We start from the raw sequence: 20,645 nt of genomic DNA, 5'->3' as shown, positions 1-20,645 counted from the left end.
TTGGAATTGCTTGTGATTGTGCCTTGAGAATTTCCTTTTTTAAAAGCTCCCACCCATCTTGGACTCCTTTTCTCGTTAGCATTGCTTGCCATGGGACCTTACTGATCATTGTTCTGAGTTTATGAAAATCAGCTTTCCTAAAATCCAGGGTACGCATTTGATTACACTCAGATTTTGCTTCCCTTAGAACCAAGAACTCAAGTACAACATGGTCGCTTTCCCCCAGAGTTCCTGTAACTGCTACTTTATCCACTAAGTCATCTCTGTTGGTTAGGATCAAGTCAAGGATAGCCGATCCTCTAGTTCCTTTCTCTACTTTCTGTAGGAGGAAGTTATCCGCCACACAAGTCAGGAATTTCCTGGAGGGGCCATGTTTTGCAGAATTTGTCTCCCAACAAATATCGGGGAAACTGAAGTCCCCCATTACTACTACATCATGCTTCCTTAAAACATTGGCTATTTGCTTTTCAAAAGTTTCATCCTTGTCTTCTCCTTGATTGGGTGGCCGGTAGGAGACTCCGACCACCAGGTTCCTTTTATTCTTTGCTCCATTTATTTCAACCCAGATGCTCTCGATGGGGCTACCAAGCTCCTCCTCCTGTATTTCTGTGCAGAGATATGTATTTTTCACATACAGTGCAACCCCACCTCCCTTTCTGTTCCTCCTGTTCTTTTTGAACAAGTTATATCCTTCAATTGCTGTATTCCAGTCATGAGAGTCATCCCACCAAGTCTCAGTTATACCTATCAGGTCATAATTTCCCTCTTGTATTAAGAGTTCAAGTTCGTTCTGTTTGTTTCCCATACTCTGGGCATTAGTATATAGACACTGAAGACCCTGTGCTACATAGTCTGGCTTTCTTCCTACATGTGTCTGAAGACTATTATTGGGTGCTATCAGAGCTGTTCTCTCCATTGCAGTGCATGCGCCTATGTCCATCGTTACCCTCAACATTACATCTCCCTTCCCCGTAGGATTCAGTTTAAAACCCTCCTGATGAAGTTCTTCATGCTGCGGCCAAACACATTCTTCCCATCCTTTGTGAGGTGCAACCCATCCCTAGCCAACAGCCCATCTTCCAGGAAGTATAGCCCGTGGTCCCAGAATCCAAATCTCTCTCGTCGGCACCACCTTCGTAGCCAGTCATTCACCCAGAGTATTTTTCGTTCCCTTTCTATCCCTCTTCTAACTACTGGAAGGATGGATGAGAAAACTATCTGGGCCCCAAAGTTCTTGAGTTTCCTTCCCAAAGCTTCAAAGTCTGACATGATCTCTTCGTAACTCCGCTTGGCGGTATCATTTGTTCCCACATGGATGAGAAGAAAGGGATACTTGTCAGTGGGCTTTAAGAGTGCAGGCAACCTTTCAGTGACGTCTCTAATCTGTCCTCCCGGGAGACAACATACCTGGCGAGTCCATGGGTCTTCGCGACATACTTGGGTCTCGACCCCACGCAGCAAGGAGTCTCCCACTACTACCACTCTTCTCTTCTTCTTCTTGTAGGCCTGGGTTTCATCGCCTCTGTTTGACTGACCTTTAGCCTCTTGCTCATTCTCATGCAGGTTCCCCTGTGATTCTTCCTCTGCAGGCTGTCCTCCAGTCTCATCTGCAAGTACCTGGAATCGGTTCCACAGCTCCACTGCTTCCACCGGTGCAGAGTGGCGTCTAGTTCTTCTTCTCCTGTCACCCTTTTCCAAGGAGTATCCTCTATTCCATTTTTCTTCACCTCAGCATTTCCCACTGCCTCATCTTGCTGTTGCTCTTCAAGCTTCTGGTCTGCCCTTTGCTATAAATAGCACCCACTACGCTATTTGCGTTCCCCCTTTTTTTTTTGCCGTAATAGTCTACGTAAATATTTATGTAGACTAAAATGGCAAAAAATAAGGAATGCAAATGGCGGCCGCTGTAGCCGCTGCCATTTGCGTACGCCATTAGTTTTTTTTTACCCAGATGTGATAGGCTATGTAAAGACTTACGTAGCCTATCACGTCTCCCTGGCTGGATGCAAATGGCGGCTGCTACGGCAGCCGCCATTTGCGTCCGCACCAGCCAGTCCACAGCTGGAAATCCAGCCTGGCCGGCTGCTCCACGGAGCAGAGCCAGCCATCGAGGATTCCGGTGGGGAGCACTGGATCGCCTCCCCCCCTCCACGAACAGAATCCGCGAAAAGGTAAGTGACTTTCGTACATCCCTATCAGGTTGTGGGGAGAGTTCCGGTTACAATACTGCCGTCTACCACTATTGAACTGCTGAGAACTGCATCACAACATTCAGAAGAGTGACAAATCTGATGGACAGGTAAGTTCTGATCCTCCTAGTAGTCCAAGGGGTGCAGATTAGGCCATTACACATAGGAATTTGCAAAGATCGAATTCCTCACACATTCCTCAGCATGCATCCCTGTTTCAAATGCCTTATGAGTTTCACCTCTATTCTTCCTGCAGACGTGGTGGGGGGAGGTTTTTATTTCACTCTTGCTATTTGCAGACAATTCCTCAAGTTTGCATAACATGTTCCTCATTTATTTTTTCTCTCTGACTAGCATACGTGAGAGGTTGCACAACTAGCTGTTTTTTCTTCCAATTAGCATGCTCAAGTTTTCAGATTCAGCTGACAATAATCCCCCGGCTGAAAAGTAATTTGCGTAGAATTGGGCTTAAGCGGGATCCATGCTACAAATCTGCACAAGTAGACCTACAATGTCCACATCCAGAAAATGAACCTGGTGGATTACCACATCGGTGTTCCTAACTATTGGGGCCTATTTTCTTGGAAAGTATCGAAATATTTAGTGAGATAGATAGATAGATAGATAGATAGATAGGATCCAGATTTAGGCATGTGCAACTGGGTTGGTGGAAGCGGACCTGCCTGCCTTCTCCTCCCCACAGCAGTGCATCCAGCCCCCTGAAAATGCTACACAAGCAGTCAGGGGACCCTACTGAATGAGGTCAGCTGTGGTGGGTGGGGTGGGGAGAGCAGATCCCCCCAAATCAGGTGGAAACACCTTCTGTGAGGAGAGCCCTTCCAACCACAGAAGGCAGATCCTGGATTCAACCCAATTCACAGGAGGGAGAGCAAGGGAGGGAAGGAGAGGGAGAGAGAACATTTAACTTATGGGTAAGGAATGGATTGAGCTAGGGATGTACGAAAGTCACTTACCTTTCCGCAGATTACGTTTATGGTGGGGGGGAGGTGTTCCATCCCTCCTCCCGGAATCCTCGACGGGGGTAGAGGCGATCTGTTCCTCCCCCCCGGAATCCTCGACGGCTGGCTGTGCTCCGCGGCGGCTCTGCGGAGCAACCGGCCAGGCCCAGCCCAGGCCCGAGCTGTCTGCAGCCGGATTTCCAGCCGCGGAGGGCTCTGGGTAACCCCCCCCAAAAAACGCATATGCAAATGGCAGCGGCTACGGCCACCGCCATTTGCGTTCCTTATTTTTCGCCGTCTTAGTCTACGTAAATATTTACGTAGACTATTATGGTGAAAATAAAGGGGAACGCAAATAGCGTAGCGGGCGCTATTTGCGTCCCTTTTTGATTCGCCGTTTTAGCCTACGTAAATATTTACGACTGGGGAAGGCAATGGCAAACCACCCCGCTATAGTCTGCCATGAAAACACCAGCGTAAGCAGGTATCCCTCTAGGGATCAGTAATGACCCGGTGCTTGAACAGGAGGAACCTTTCCTTTCCTTAAGGAATGGATTAGGTTGACCCCAATCAACTGTCCACACTTGGAATAAAATGTGGACATATTCTCAATAGTGCTTCTCATGAACAGAAGAGCTGGTCACTGTGACTGAAGGTGGTTTCAGGAACAATTCTATTCTCTCCTTTGAGCTCTAGTGGTTTGTGGACTTAATAATTGCACTGGAAACAGCAGCACATAAACACTGGCCTGAGGTCTATGTCTCATCAGTCAGCAATAACATCTCCTCCTGTGGTGTACATACCAATACAGGTTCTGCTGAACGAATCATACTGATATCCCATCTTGCAGCCACAGCGGTAAGCTCCAGGTAAATTGTGACAAATCTGTCCATCTCCACAGCGGTGTACACCAGTCTGGCATTCATCAACATCTACAGAAGCAAAAGGTAGCAATTACTCTCACCACGGTGGGCCAAGCTGATGGTCACTCTCTGAATATCACAGTTTGCAGGCAGCTGGATTGAATGAAGAAATCTGCATCCTGAAAGTCAAAATGGAGCCGAGGCACTGTTAATTTTTTCCTAGTGCTGCAGGAAAAGCGATTAGCAATCACTAGTTCCCTTTAGCCAAATGGGTTTCATGCAGTTCCATGCTTGTCATGGACAAACACAGTGTTTAAATGCAGCTTGCACAGCCCTAGAGTGCATGCTGTGTTGGTTCCAAGCAACAAAAGAAGTTGTACCCTTGATGTTCTTATAAGCAGCGACATTTATATCAACATTCTCCTCTGTTATTTGTGATGCTCTGATTTATTAAACCACCATTTCCCTACACGCAGATATACCCATGATGTATGAAAGCTTCAAACTGTTGGAGCTGCCACCCTATTATAGCCATGTACCACTATTCCAGATAGCAGTATGTAATGTGATGGGAGGAATGACACTTCCATAGCTTCCCTATACAATCAGATTTACCTGTAGACAAGTATAGCTGGGGTTCACACCACATACTAACACACACTCAGTGTCTGAATATGGGTCATTGCTGAACTGTGGCTTGTTTGCTGAACTGTGGGTCAGCGTGTTGTCTGAACCCAGAACATTTTCTGCAGGGTGGCTTGTTAACCATGCAGTGTGGCTTATTTTTCTTTAGGGATGGTGGAGAATTTCTCCACGAATCTTGGGGAGGCTGAATGCCAACGCATTCGGGGCCCCGAAATTGGCAGTGAAATTCTCTGCCCCCCCGCCCCCCCCCCCAGGATGGGACTTACCTCATGCGAATGTCCCTCTCGGCGGCGGGTCCCGGCGGTGGTTTGGCAGCGGTTCGGCGGGGGCGGGGGTGGCGGCCGGTCTTCTGACCAGCTGCCGCCGCCGCCATTACAAAGTAAATGTAAAAAAGAAAACACACACTAGATTTCCAAAGTCAGCCATGATAGGCTACATAAATCGTTACGTAGCCTATCACGGGTGACTTTGAAAAAAAAAAAGTGTGTATGCAAATGGTGGCGCCCTTGGGCGCCGCCATTTGCGTTCCTTATTTGGGCCTGGGTAGTCTACGTAAAGATTTACGTAGACTACGGCAAAAATAAGGGCAACGCAAATAGCGCTGCCCTTATTTTCGCTGTAGTCTACGTAAATCTTTACGTAGACTACCCAGGCCCAAATAAGGAACGCAAATGGCGGCGCCCATAGGCGCCGCCATTTGCATGCGCACTTTCCCCCCCCCCAAAGTCACCCATGATAGGCTACATAACGATTTACGTAGCCTATCATGGCTGACTTTGGAAATCTAGCCGTGATAGGCTATGTAAATCGTTACATAGCCTATCACGTGTGTGTGTGTGTGTGTGTGTGTTTTTACATTTACTTTTTTATTTTGCAGCCGGGGAGACAGGGTGCTCCTCCCCGGCCTGAATTTCGGAGGCGAGGGATGGGGCGCCTCCTCCCCGGCCTGAATTTCGGCCAGGCGGGGCACCTCCCCCCCGGCCTGAACTTTGGGGGGAGAACCGAAGCGCCTCCCCCCCACCGCGAAGCAAGCTGCGGGACCAGGTAAGGGACTTTAGTCCATCCTTATTTTTCTTGAATAAGCCACCTTGAGAACCCATGGTTTGTTTTTGGGTGGTTCGGGGTGGTTAATAAGCCACCCTGCAGAAAATGTCCTGGGTTTGGACAACATGCTAACCCATGGCTCAGCAAACAACCATGTTCTACAACAACCTGCACTCAACAACTGAGTGTGACTTAGAGTGTTGTGTGAACCCAGCCATTGTTGGTTTCCCTAACCAGAACACCAATTATCATCTGTCAATGACAGACATCAATCACATATTAAATACTTTAATACTTAGAATTAAGAAGTGCAATTATTATAAAATTTTGGTGGTGCTTCTGGGGGATGATATTTGTATATTAATGCTGATATTCCTCTTGGTGATAGTATAGCCATTTTCTCACACTACCTGCTATAACCAGAAGTCTGCCAGACTGAGCTACCTTGTTTTCTTTTTCTAGGATTATTTAATAGATTCCACATCCCTTTAACCTGGATCCTAAACAGACTCTGATCTCCTCTCCTCTGACAACTTTCCGCTAAGAGAGAACTAATATCACCTGTTCCTAGACTACTGACCTTTCCTTATTATGACTAAGCTCTAAGCCTTTATTCAATTTGAATTGTGGCCAAAATACCATTGGGTTTCTTAAAAAAAAAAAAAACACTACTTATCACATTAGGTCAGTAACTATGCTAGATCCTTGGAGGTGGGAAGCTGCTACTAATAGAGGGTGATTCCCCCCCCCCCTTGGACATCAGCAGGGAATTTCCCATATAATATTAGATAGACGCTAGCTTTGCTCTCTGATGAAAGTAACAAGCTTTTCTGGATGTCTGCCAATGAGCTTTCTCTGCTTGGTATTTTGTTACTTGCATTATAATATTCTTTAGCAGAATGAGCAGAGAGATTTGAAAGTCTCTACATTTTATAAGAAAGGGGTACATTGGCTTTCTTTCAGTTCACCTATTCCTGCTTTGGCCTTTAGTGGCAATATCTACCTCTCTGGATATAAGAAGCAGCTACTCTAATTAGAACGTTGACAAGAAATTTGGCTACTGTATTCTCTTGTATGTATTAAAAGTCACCCTGTGGTGAGGTCTGAATGTCAGAAGCATATTAGTTGAGCCCCCAGTTCGAAGGGAGTGGATCTAGGTGCAACAAAAAATTCGCTCTTCTGTTCTAATTGAATAGCCTGTTCTTGGTTTCTGGATATTCTATAGCCCTATGGGTGTTCACTTGAACATGCATTGGCTAAAAATGAGTAGGGGGTGGGGTGTGCACATGACCCCCCCCCAAATTCCTGTGTATTAGACCTTCACGGAGATCTAAAGTAGGGTTGTGCACGGACCCCCCGATCCGCTTTGGATGCTGCTTCGGACACTCCTAATCAGTCCCGCTTCAACTCAGACCAATTCGGACCCCCTCCGCTTTGACTCGGTTCCGGATCTGAAGTGAGATTCGGATATCCGGACCGCTTGGTTTGGGCGTTTTCCCATTGACTTGCATGGGAAAAGACAAATGGCCATAACTTTTTAAGTTTTCATGATAAATATATGAACCTCTCTGCTGATATGGAGGGGATCCCACCTGCCAAATTTCAGACAGTTTAGCCCAGTACTCTTTGTGCTAGGTGCAGCTGAACTTTGAGTTTTTCCACAAGAGCTCTCAAAGCAAAAAGCTTTACCTCTCAGTGCCATGCCGCTGCCTCCTGCCTGCTCAGCTGTCTATGGCCATGTTTCCATGAGAATGGAAGGAGAAGCTAATGGAGGAGTACTGGATTTTAATTTAAAAGGAATCAGCTTTGCTGCAATGTGGTCCACGTAGGGCTTCACAAGAAGGTTCTCCATACCAGTAAAAATCGCTTCACAGAACTTACTTCCTGGTGGGGGTGGGGGTTGGAGTGAACATCATCTGACTGGCAGGAGCTGCTCAACCAATAAGAGAGGCTTCCCCCCTCTCCCTCCCTTTCTCCTTTCCCCTGAATGTCCAGATGCACCTGCATTTCAGGAGCAAGCCTCATTGAGCACAATGGGAGTTACTTCTGAGTAGACACACATATGCTCGTGGTGGGAAAAAGAGCAGTAAACACAAAAGGCACTGGGTAAAATGAGGATCCAAAAAATCAAAATGGGATCCTCCTGATTTCATATGATTTTTAAAGGGAAGACCCACAAAACCACTGTCCAATCACAAAGCACATCTGCCTCCATGGACTGAAGCAGAAAAATCCTGGATCCACCACTTGTGGGTGCAGCCATGGTGGAAAAAAATGGATTTGAGGCAGGGATCCTTAAGGATACTCATGATTTTTACAAGAAAGATACCCCCAAACACCGTCATATCGCACAGCGCATCTATGCCCATGGACTGAGTGACAAAAAACATAGATTTGGGGGCTTTATAGCATGTCATGTTATAAAGCCATGGATAAGATGCCCAATTCAATATGTATTCTCTGAATTTTTACATTGGGTGCCCGCTGCCCGCCCCCCCCATCAAAGCACAGAACTCATCTTTGTCCAAGTATGCAAACTAAAAATCTCAGATCTGCTGCTTCCCAGCAGATCCCAAATCTTCTGCTTCACCTCAAATGGTATGAAAAATCATATGAAATCAAGAGAATCCCTGCCTCGGATCCCTGTTTTTGGCCATGGCTGTGCCCACAAATGGCGGATCTGTGATTTTTCTGCTTCAGTCAATGGAGGCAGATGTGCTCTGTGATTGGATGGTGGTTTGGGGGAGTCTCCCCTTTAAAAACCATATGAAATCATGAGGATCCCTTTTTGATTGCATGGATCCTTGCTTTACTTTCTTCCAACACAAAGATGGAAACCAGCCCCTATTTTAACCCTCAGGATCTCTATAATGAAAGAGTGCTGTGCCTTGTCAATTGAGAGGGTAAATAGCTTGTGGATTTACCCCAAGGCCTGCTAGCCATCTCCTGCTTATGAGGAGGAGACAGCTAGCAAATGGTGGGGATGTGCGCCCCACCTCCTCCTCCTGCCTGCCTGGGCAATTCACAGTGCTTTTTGCATATAAGTCTATGTGCACATAGACTGCCAATCGCCATGTTTTTTAAGAACATGGTGATCATGGTGGAGGCAGAGGAACTGGCAAGCAGAGCAGGGGCTGGGGGGGGGGGCTTTCTCATTCCTCATATCCCTAAGTAACACCACCAGAATGATCTGTGTCTCTGAAATGCAACTGTTTTTCTCCAGTTATTCAATCTCCCCCCCCCCTCCACCACTGTCTCTAACTGGAGATTGCTGGGTTATGTTAAGCCCTGATTTGACAACTAGAGTTTACATTCGCCAAAGCTCCCTTCCCACCTTCCTCTTCCTCCTCAACCCTTTGCTGAATTTTCTGAAGTTGATACTTTTGGTGCCAGGCTGTCTGTGTTGCTCAGAACAAATCACCAAGTCAGATGAGGCACTTTGTATACGAGCTGCTTCAGTCCAGGGTGCTTCGTTGCTATTCTGCTCCACCTCGTACCACACGGAGGCACCTCCAAACCAGCCCGCTTCAACTCGCTATTCGGGCTTCGGACCGAAGCGGTGCACAGCCCTTGTCTAAAGACCCTGAGAAGGTCTAAAAGGAATTTTAAACTAATTTGGTTGAATGAAGGTAGAAGCCTCCCACAATCAGGAACGTTGCTTTATCAAGTCTGAAGAAATGCCCTTGAATACTGGGAGATTGAGCACAAGCATGCATATGCACCGGTGCCCCCTACTCATGTGATCGGATGAGTTTATATTTCTGTCAACTTGCAAAACCCCACTGAGAATAAGTTTGTAAACCGATTTGATCTCATTTTGCATGGAAAGACAGCTGAAAAATATTCTATAAATAAGTGATATAAATAAATATCTGTAGTGTTGAAATTCATAGGTAACTTGGGTATGGCTAGAAATGTTTCCTGACCATTAGTGTTTTATCTTTTTTCTAATCTAAAGGTAAAGGTAAAGGTGTCCCCAACCAGTCGTGTCCGACTATAGGGTGCGGTGCTCATCCCCATTTCTAAGCTGAAGAGCCAGCGCTGTCCAAAGACGCTTCCGTGGTCATGTGGCCGGCATGACTGAACACCGAAGTGCACGGAACGCTGTTACCTTTCCCGCCGAAGCGGTACCTATTTATCTACTTGCAATTTCTTGCTTTCGAACTGCTAGGTTGGCAGAAGCTGGGACTGAAGACGGGAGCTCACTCCGTCACACAGCACTCGGGTCTCGAACCGCTGACCTGCCGACCTTCCAGTCTGCAGTACAGCATCTTAACCACTAAGCCACTGTGGCCCCATATTTTTCTAATCTACCTTCTTGTAAATAAGACTAACAATGTATAAATCGAGAACTGAAATCATGAATGTTTTTTTATTAAAGTTCTGTGTCTTTGCTTCTCTCCTTGCATCAGAGCAAGCATTAAAAAGTTAATTTTAATACAGATTTAAAGCTGCAAATTAGCAACTTTAGTTGCCATTAATTCATTTGTTCAGCCCTTTGATTAGTTTCTGTGAAATTGCGTGTTCCCACGTGTTCTGCCTTTAATTAGGTCCAGAACATTATTCAGTCATAAGTGCACCATATTTCATGATAGCTACAGTATTTTTCAATTAAATATAGGAGGAAAGTGCTGCTAACCAATCTACTGAATTAGAGAAATTGAACATTATTGGGAAGATGAATTCTCTAAACAAAAAGAAGCAAGTGCACAGACTCAGCTCTGCTGCAAAGACTTGTCCAGATGATCTATTTCTATTACCGTAATCCAATCAGAAACCTAATTATCCACTCTGATGCCTCTTACAAAAGAAAAGAGGAAATTGGAACCACAATGTCTTTGGGTTTTGTTGTTTGTACTCCTCCCTTATTTAAAGAAACCATACCAGAGCATTAAAACTCTAAGCAGAGGTGGCTCACTTACATGCCCAGAGGCACAAGGCTTTCATATGCTGTATCTTACTAACATTATAATGAACCATAAAGTTCCCAAATGGACCACAGTTCGGATTTCTGTCTTTTGAAAATATGCCAAGTTTCTAAACGAATTCTGACTGGTGGCCAGTGAGGTTGGGCAGATGTAGAAAGTAGCAGATGTCACTGAGCAACAACCACAGTGGTCAGTGCCAGTTCCAGGTTTTTGAGGACTCTTGGGCAAGACACCCACAGTGGGCCCCCTCCCCTAGTGAGTCTACCTTCTCTCCACCATGTTCACCAGCTGCTGTTGCTCCTCATCCGCTCTCTCATCATCGCTACCACTTTCTTACTCGACAGTCATTTGCAATCACAAAAGTGTACAGGAGCGCATTTTCTCCAAAAACGTTTGCAAATTCATCAACCTGCATTTGCGTTCATAAAATGTGTGCTTGAAACAGGTACAATTTCCTCAAAATGCACAACTTCCACAAAATGTGCAACTTTTAAAGGATGCGCAAATTTTTAAAAATGCACAACTTTCTTGAGATGCAAATTTTCTCAAAATGCACAGCTTTCTCAAAAACCACAGCTTGTAACTGTGTAACTTTCTCAAAAAGCACAGCTTGTAAACACCCATGCTTTAGTCCATGGAAAAAAATTGCATAATTGTCCTGTTCACACAAAATGACCAGCAATTGCAAGCATGAGCACAAATCAAGGAGAGACTAGCAGCAAGTTGATGTTCAGAGAATCTCAGAAAGCTTAACTGTCACTTGTTCATCCCACACTCTTCAACAATGGCTGTTGCTTACTGGCCTCTGCCCCACCATGCCAACCAATCATGTTTGTACCATGAAAACCATGTAATGTATTTGGAAACAAAATTAAATTCAAGATCCAACCTGCCTCCAGTAACTGTATCAACATCACCATTAATATTGCACTATCAATGTGCATCAGTGTGTTTGATAAAGTACATGATCAATGTACTATGTTGTCTATTGTACATGCAATTAAGTTACTAAACAGACATTTTTTCTAAGCTCAAAACAGATTTTAAAAATTAAGGGCTCTTTTGCAGGTCAATTAATTTTATTTTATTTGTACCCTGTCTTTCTACCCAAAAAACGACACTCAAGGCAGCTTACAGAACCAACTAAAACTGATTAAAACAATACAGTCAAAACAAAACCATTACCAAAAAATAAAATTATATATTAAAAATGTCCCCCGACCCAACAGACCCACTTTCAGACTAAAGGCCTTGTTTTAGAAAGTGGTCTTTGCCTGCCAGCAGAAGGATAACAAAGAGGGGGCAAGCATAGCCTTCTTTGGGAGGGAGTTCCGTAGCCTGGGAGCAGCCACTGAAAAGGCCCTCCCTTGGGTTGCCGCCAAACTCTAATCCAAACAGTCAGGGGTATTGAACTTTTTGCAGCCCAAGGTCCGAATCCAATTTCCAAGAAGCTCTCAGGAGCTACATTCCAGTAGTGAGCAAAAGAGATAGAGTCCAAATACAGGAAAAAAACAGTTTATTGTAGCTTGAAGCCCTTACTTCCAGTCACTAAACCTTAAGAGAGACATTTCAACCTTTTACAAGGGGGGGAGTGCAAAAGCTGGAAAACCACCAAATGATAGATGGTTGGAGTAAAGGGGATGGGGCCAGGGGAAGGGGGCCTGGTGCTCCGGGCAACTCTGGAGGGTCAAACTGGGACCCCAGGTAGGCTGGATTTTGCCTGCAGGCTTCAAGTTCGACACCCCTGCTGCTGGCGGTAACAAGGATGAGAGTTACTACTTTTGTCAGACAATACCACCTGAGGAAAAGTAATTCCCAGTGAGAAGCAATGGTATTCAGTAAAGCATTTCGCTGCCAAGACCTCATGAGTTTGGCAGACCTGCTATGACCCTCACTTGCTCAAATCGATCTTCAGATATAGCAAGTGGGGAAAGCATGAGGGCAAATGTCCTTTTGGTGGCAGCGAAGGTATTCTGTCACAAGCCAGAACAGTATTTAGATGTCATCACCAGCATTAAAAATGCTTGCAACAAATCCTTCCATGTATTTATGGGAATTTAGGATATGCATATGTATAGAAGCATCTCAAAGCACCATTTGAATTTAGCTATGAGAGTTTAAGGATGCATCAAATCCATGCAAATAGTCAGCCAGGTTCCTTGATCTGAGCCTTACCAACACATCGAGTTCCGTCTTCACTTGAATGATACCCTCTGCTGCAAATTAAGAGGTTCCTCTGACAAGTATAAGACCCAACGGTATTGATGCAGTTGAATCCAGCTTTACATGGCTCAGGAAGTGATGTACATTCATTAATGTCTGTGGAAAAGAATATATATATATATATATATATATATATATATATATATATATACATACACATCAGTATCTGCAATTAAATTAATCAGAGACCCATCTTCCAGCTGTTATTCCTTTCTTATTCATTTGGCTTTGATATATTATGCAATAAATCCCAGGCTGATGAAATCTTTTAAGCCAACATTTAGAAAAATAACATTATGTAACTCTAACTTAATTTTAATTTTTTTTTAATGGAAATGATTTTTACAGTGGGGGGATAGTGCATCTTTAAAGACAATTAAACATGATCAAATATGGGTGATATAAAAGTATCTGGAGCTCATTCACTTAGGAATATATTGTCTGAGCTGAACTCACCAACACAGTTACCCTCTGGATCTTGTAAAAATCCATCCATGCATCGTTGCTTTGATTCACAATAGAATGATCCTTTTGTATTTTGACATACAAAGTTTATCTTGCAGCTGTGAGTTCCTCTTTCACATTCATCAATATCTTAAACATAAACAAAAACAATTTATTTAGCCAAAGATTTTCTCATTCTTTTGTAGCAGCATTTAGCTTCTCTGAGCTCCTCAATTTGTTCATGCACATATGTAAGCTCAAAAAATTAGGTGGGTGCACTTTCAGAGGGTGACTCTACAATGAGATGCTACAGTGATGGACATCACCACTGTTAAATGCCAGAGACCCAGCTCCACTGTAAAAGGTATTACTTCCTATATTACAGACGTGCAAACGTGGAGCAAAATATATGCAACCTCTGCTGTGGCTAGCCCTTTACTAAATACACTAAAACTTTGATGTGCCTTTTCACTTCATGTCAAAAAAGCCATTTTGAGAATATTTAAAGAAAGCTAAGCGATGAGGAAGCCAAGCATTCCCATTTTTAGCAAAATCAATTTATGCAAAAATCCAAAGAGAGATGCCTCCTGCTGTTAGGTATCAGAGTCATATCTTGCATTCTTTCAGTTGTTTCTTGGATCATCAAGCCTTTTTGCCAAGAAAAGAGGAAAAGGCATCTAGAAATAATAATGACTAATCTACTCCTAATAGAACATCATATGCAAAAGCACAAGAATGAAAACAAGTAATCAGTTATTGCTTATTATAGGGATGCTTGAATTTTAGGCCTAGAGGTAGGGATGTCAGAGAATTTCTCCATGAATCTCTGGGAGGCTGAATGCCAATGCATTCGGCCCCCCGAAATTGGTGGAGAAACGCTCTGCCCCCCCAGCCCCCCCCCCCCGGATGGGACTTACCTTGTGCGAATGTCCCTGGCGGCGGCAGCCGGTCTTTCGACCGGCTGCCGCCGCCGCCATTTCCAAGTAAAACAACAACAACAACAAACGTGATAGGCTACGTAAAGATTTACGTAGCCTATCACGGCTAAATGTTCAAAAAACACTGTGATAGGCTACATAAATGTTTACGTACCCTATCAGGGCTGACTTTGAAAAAAAAAAAAAAGCGCGTATGCAAATGGTGGCGCCCATGAGCGCCGCCATTTGCATTCCTTATTTGGGCATGTGTAGTCTACGTAAACATTTATGTAGACTACGGCGAAAATAAGGGGAATGCAAATAGCGTTCCCCTTATTTTCGCCGTAGTCTACGTAAATGTTTACGTAGACTACACGTACCCAAATAAGGAACGCAAATGGCGGCGCCCATGGGCACCACCATTTGCGTACGCACTTTTTTTTTTCCCCCAAAGTCAGCCCTGATAGGCTACGTAAACATTTACGTAGTCTATCATGGCTGACTGCAGGGATGCAAACGGCGGCGGCTATGGCCGCTGCCATTTGTGTCCCGGCAGGAGAAGAGGTTTCGCGGCCGGAGGGACGGGGCGCCTCCCCCCCAGCCAGAATTTCGGCTGAAGGGACGGGGCGCCTCCCCCCTGGCCAGAATTTCGGGGGGAGGGACGGAGCGCCTCCCCCCCACCGCAAAGCAAGCTGCGGGATCAGGTAAGGGACTTTCATCCATCCCTACCTAGAGGCCAGATATTAATTTGAGGACCATTTAGATACCTGCTTTGTCATCTTTAATATGCTATATTTGAAATGACCTAGCCTATTAAAGATGCTTTAGAAACCATGTATCGAGAAATGCTCCTCGGCAAGTGGAGAAGCCCTGCCATGCTCTAAAAATAACTTCCCATGAAATCATAGCTTTGTAAGGTAATTAATGATCACTGACTTGACCCCTGCCATATCCCCCCACACACACACACACATAACACCCACACACATAACAGGACCAGCATACCATGCCCCAAATCACTTAATGATTGGTCCCAATGGCTTCACATAGATATTAAACAGCATTGGGGACAGGATAGTACCCTATGGAACCCCACTGCACAAATGCTAGGGAAGAGGTGACATATCGTTGCCTAATGCAACTCTCTGACAACAACCTTGCAGGTAGGAGTGGAACCACTGCAATACAGTGCCTCCCAGCCCCAACCTGGTCCAAGAGGATACCACGGTCAATGGTAGCAAAAGCTGCTGAGAGTGCAAAGAGAATCAAGAGGGTCACATTCCCTCTGTCTCTCTCCCTATGCAGGTCATCCATCAGGGCAACCAGGGATGATTCTATCCCCAAACCAGGCCTTAAAGCCCTTAATCCAGATTGGAACTGGTCTAGAATCTAGATTATCTAGACTCTAGATAATCTGTTTCCTCCAAGAGTGCCTGGAGCTCAGCTGCTATCACCCTCTCAAGCACTTTACCAAGAAAGAGGATGTTTGCTACCAACCAGTAGTTACCATGTACCTCTGGGGCCAGGCTGGGCTTTTTCAGGAGCAGACACATGACTGCCTCTTTAAGGTGAATATAGGCCCTACACATGTACAACCAGGTGAATGGGGACCTTACTTATATTCTGCCTAATGCGGAGAGGCTGACCAGGGCTTGCAGTTACACAGAGGTCAGGGTGGAGCCAGCTGGCATGATTGTACTTGCCTCCAAGTGTTGATTGAATTTGTGCAGGAGGTGTGTGAGAAGTGGGCTCATTCCTTCCCAGAATAAATGATACTGTCCAGACCATTAAATTAATAACATGAACAAAAGGGTGGCGGGGGGTGGGGAGAGGGAATCCTGTTTCTGGAGAGAGTTTGAACTTGCTAGTGAAGAAAATCACTCCCAGATATTTGGATTTTTTCCACACAAAGACCTTTTTGAAGCATCAGGACGATCAGGTACTTCAGCCCTGATTTGCAAGATGGGAATATCACTAATGAATGACCTACTTCAGTTCACAGTACTGTTGTATTGCTGAATTAATGGGTAAGTGCTTTGGCATCTCTACCGTGTTGCTATATAAATGCTAGGCCTGCAGGCCCATGCATAATTACCCAGAGGTAAGTTCCATTTAATTCAGTGGGATATATTTTTGAACAAACATGAGTAGGATCAGGTTGCAATTAAGTTACATAATAATTGCAGAGGAATCCTGTGGAAAAATCCGGAATGGAGGAGCCACCACTCCCAAAGATTTGCCAAGGGGAGAAGGTGGAGTGGAGTGGCTGGAGGGAAATTACTATGCCATCTCCAGGGTTACCATATTGCCCCTCCCTTGTCATGGCTGTGTCAGGAAATGAAGAGCTTTGGATCCTGCAGAGCACCGACAATGGAGGAAGGACACAGGTGGAGTTTTCTACTGCTACAACAAAGAGACCTCCAGGGGTGGACCACCTCCTCTGCCCACAGGCCCCTCTCCTACCCATGGAGAGGGAGGACCACAATATCCTATGGCTCCTGGGATGCCCTTCCAGGGACCAAAAGATTGCACCCTTGGAGAGACAGTGTGGTGTAGTTGTTAAAGTGTTGGACTCAGACTCGGGAGATACGGGTTCTAGTCTCCACTCAGCCATAAAGGTCACTGCGGGACTTTGGGCCAGTCACTGACTCTCAGCCTCAGGAGATGAGGAGAGGAGACGGATCATGTAAGCTGACTTGGATGACTTTAGTAAGCCCACTAAAAAAATGGAGGGCTATAAATGTAATAGTAAATATTGCTGTAAACGATTTTTACAACATTTATTTTGGGTTACATTAACTTGGTTTAATTATGACTATACTAAATGCATTGTTTACAAAAGAAAAAAACATGTATTTTGAGTCAAGGTTTTGACACATAGGGTAATGTATATCTCCTGAGAGTATGAACCTAGCTTTAAAAAACAGATCACCACTCATTCAAAAATCTGTAAACTTCTGGCCTTACCAATGCATTCACCATCTTTAAGTTCATAACCTGATTGGCAGCTGAGTTGCTGAAGACACGTAAATGATCCAATTGTGTTGACACAGCGTTCCCCTCTCTTACAGGTATGAGCATCTGTTACACATTCATTAATATCTGCAAGAGGAAACAGATGCCAGCATATTACAAACCAAAGAATTTACCTCTTATAAGTTTACTGCAGGAGAAGAACAATTTCTCAAAGATATAGTATCAATTATTTTATCCAAAGGGAAATGTTTACATGGTGCTATTTTCAGAGTTTCCTGCCAATGTAGAGTAGCTTAAAAACTCTTTCAGTTTATAGGTAGAGTTATGAGACATATTTCTCTTAAGATTTTTGTACTGAATGATTCATTCATCAAGGAGGTCACAGTGGAAAGAACTGATTAGACACAGAAGTTTGGATGGCTTTGATAGCAAGCTTGGCATATCATGCACAGAATGACCCAGCTACGACAGCAAATATAATTCAGATTTCATGTCCATTAGAATGTTTTTAGAGACTCAGTCACTGGGCACAGCATAGCAGAAAGGACATATATGACTGCAGTGATAAAGAAACCTGGAATAACAGCCACATAGAAGCACAGAAAGAAGGAACAACTTTTGGCCAGATCTTAAGAATAACCCAGGTAGGGATGTACAAAACTGTCAGTTTCATGGTCTCTCACAATTATATATATATATATATATATATATATATATATATATATACACACACACACATACACACACACACACACACACACGCTGCTTATGAAGAAATTTGCAGATTACGTCCTTATTAAAAAAAAAAAATGACCCAAGCAGAATTCTCACTGGTGCAGATTCTCACCCATCTGCACCAGCCAAATTCAATAGGTACAGCTATTCCAAGCACAGAGAGGGCCATGTTCTACCTTGCCTGCCATGTAGGTATTAAAGACGATGATCTTGTCAGAAAACTGAGGTGGCAACCCTAATTCAGCACCACAAACATGGCTGAACGCACCGGGATTCAAACACATACTTTTAAGAGCTAACCACTCAAAAGTCCTGGGCTTGGATGCACAAATTTATCAGTTTTGCTTTTTCCCACATTCAAATTAATTTATTCTCAAGGTCTTTTTCCATCCCACTTATGGAGAAATTTGTGGATTTTGGTAAGTTCTCAACAACAACAAAATGAAGTGAACGATATTCCTAACCATCCCCAGACTACTCAAACCAAGTAGGGGTTGGGACTAGGGCTGTGAAGAGGCCCCATGATTGCAAGTTGGGCCTTGGAGGCTCTGGAATTTAATGCAGAGACACATCCTTGCCATTTCCATTGCCACCATTTTGAATGTAAGGTTCACACATATGAATCTAATAGTGACCATAGCTCTCTTCATGTACAACTTGCACAAAGGGGCTGCAAGACTGCATGCTAAGTCTCACCCCATGAGGTTCTGTTTCCCACACATTCGTGATAAACATCTGCTGTGGGGAACCTGTTCTAGTCATGTAAGATCCCCGCAGAATTTAGAACACTGAAAATGTAATGTGAGTAATGCTGGACTATTACCAGTGATGTAGTAGAACCAGGTTTCACAGGGGCGCAGTGCTGACACTTGTTTATTAGCAAGGACACTGGCATATGTCACCCCACTCCCCTTAGAATTCCTTGTTCCTTCTGAGCTTAGCTGCTATTCACACAGTGGCTGTAGGGAAATGAAGTTTCCCAACAACGTTTTGTTCCCTGTTGTAATGCCAGGGCCAGAGTCAAGATAAGGCATGCTTGGGCACCTGCCAAGGGCTGACACCTCAGCAGGGGCCCACTGACAGCAACCCCCTAGAGTTGCTTCACCTCTTCACCAGTACAACTTGCTTGCTCATCTGCCTTTTTCGCTGGCCCAGACAATGATGGTGGTGAGAAGGAGGAGCAGTAGTTGCCACTACCTACTTGCTCTCTGCCTATCCAGCAAGCAAGTAGTAGCAATGATAGCCAAGAGGCTGAGGAGCAATAGCAGCTGGTGATAATGGTAATGAGATGATAGACTCACTGAGGGAGGGGGGCCATTGAGGGGGTCTTGTCCAAGGGCCATCAAAATCCTAGAGCAAGCACTATGTTATTTACTTACTTACTTACTTATTTACAATATTTATATACCACTCCACATCAAAGATTTTGGAGCAGTGAACAGCAAGATAAAAGAATAAAACCCAATAATTAAAATAATTAAAACATTTTAAAAGAGCAGATTCTGAACATAATAAAGTGCAGCTGGTCAATCAGGGAAAGCCTCTTGAAATAATGCATTCGGAGGGCGCCAAAAGCAAGCAACACAACATTGGCGCCTGCCTGACCTCCAAAGGCAGGGAATTCCACAGGAAGGGGGCCACTATGCTGAAGGTTCTGTTCTTGGTGGACTCCAACTGGGCCATAGGTCCATGTGGAACCACCAGGAGCAAGCCCGCTGATGACCTCAGTGACCGGTCAGGTTGGTAAAGAAGAACGGGGTTGGACTCGATGGTCTTATAGGCCCCTTCCAACCCTACTATGATAATTTCTCAGGTATCCTGGTCCCAAGTTGTTTAGGGATTTGTACACTATTACTAATACCTTAAACCTGGCCTGGTAGTGAATAGGCAGCCAGTGCAGTTCCCTCAGCAAAGGGTCCGGAGCTGCTGCATTCTGCACTTGCTCCAGCTTCTGAACCAGCATCAAGGGCAGCCCCACATAGAGTGCATTGCAGCAATCCAGTCTTGAGGTTACTAGTGCCTGTACTGTTGTGGCCAAGATATCCCTGTCCAGGATAGGCCATAGCTGGAGAACCACCTGAAGCTGGTAAAAGGCATTCCAAGCTGCAGCGGCCACTTGGGCCTCCAGTGACAATGACGGAACTAGGAGTACCCCAGACTATGAACCTGATCTTTCAGAGGGAGTGCAACCCCATCCAGAACAGGCAATGCGCCTATCTCCCAGACTCGAGAAACATTCACCCACGGGGCTTCCATCTTGCCAGGATTCAGCTTCAGTTTATTGTGTTGTCGATCACAAGCTGAATATGAGCCAACAATGTGACGTGGCTACAAAAAAGGCAAATGCTCTTTTGGGCTGCATTAATAGAAGCATAGCCTCCAAATCCCGGGAAGTACTAATTCCCCTCTACTCAGCACTGGTTAGGCCTCATCTGGAGTACTGTGTCCAGTTCTGGGCACCACACTTTAAGAAGGATGCAGACAAACTGGAGAGGGTTCAGAGGAGGGCAACAAAGATGATCAGGGGACTGGAAACAAAGCCCTATGAAGAGAGACTGAAAGAACTGGGCATGTGTAGCCTTGAGAAGAGGAGACTGGGGGGAGATATGATAGCACTCTTCAAGTACTTGAAAGGTTGTCACAGAGAAGGAGGCCAGGATCTCTTCTTGATCATCCCAGAGTGCAGGACACGGAATAATGGGCTCAAGTTACAGGAAGCTAG

The 20,645-nt window shown here is 44.8% G+C and overlaps 1 protein-coding gene across 1 annotated transcript in view; it reads right to left on the bottom strand.

Moving 5' to 3' along the window:
- LOC146354844 (fibulin-2-like) overlaps window positions 1-20,645 on the bottom strand; it is an 86,890-nt gene that overhangs the window by 17,912 nt on the left and 48,333 nt on the right. Inside the window, exons 8-11 of the mRNA XM_084839957.1 lie at window positions 17,180-17,314; window positions 13,308-13,445; window positions 12,804-12,947; window positions 3,952-4,080 (exon numbers count right to left, since the gene is read on the bottom strand). Of these exons, the coding sequence (XP_084696083.1) occupies window positions 3,952-4,080; window positions 12,804-12,947; window positions 13,308-13,445; window positions 17,180-17,314 (546 nt within the window). The remainder of the gene's footprint in view (window positions 1-3,951; window positions 4,081-12,803; window positions 12,948-13,307; window positions 13,446-17,179; window positions 17,315-20,645) is intronic.

This window comes from Heloderma suspectum, chromosome 2, assembly GCF_057233095.1.
Source record: "Heloderma suspectum isolate Gila_16-S chromosome 2, 16-S_ref, whole genome shotgun sequence".
Taxonomy (NCBI): Eukaryota; Metazoa; Chordata; class Lepidosauria; order Squamata; family Helodermatidae; genus Heloderma; species Heloderma suspectum.
The sequence above is the reverse complement of the archived record's forward strand: the minus strand, read 5'-3'. Positions and strand labels throughout refer to the sequence as shown.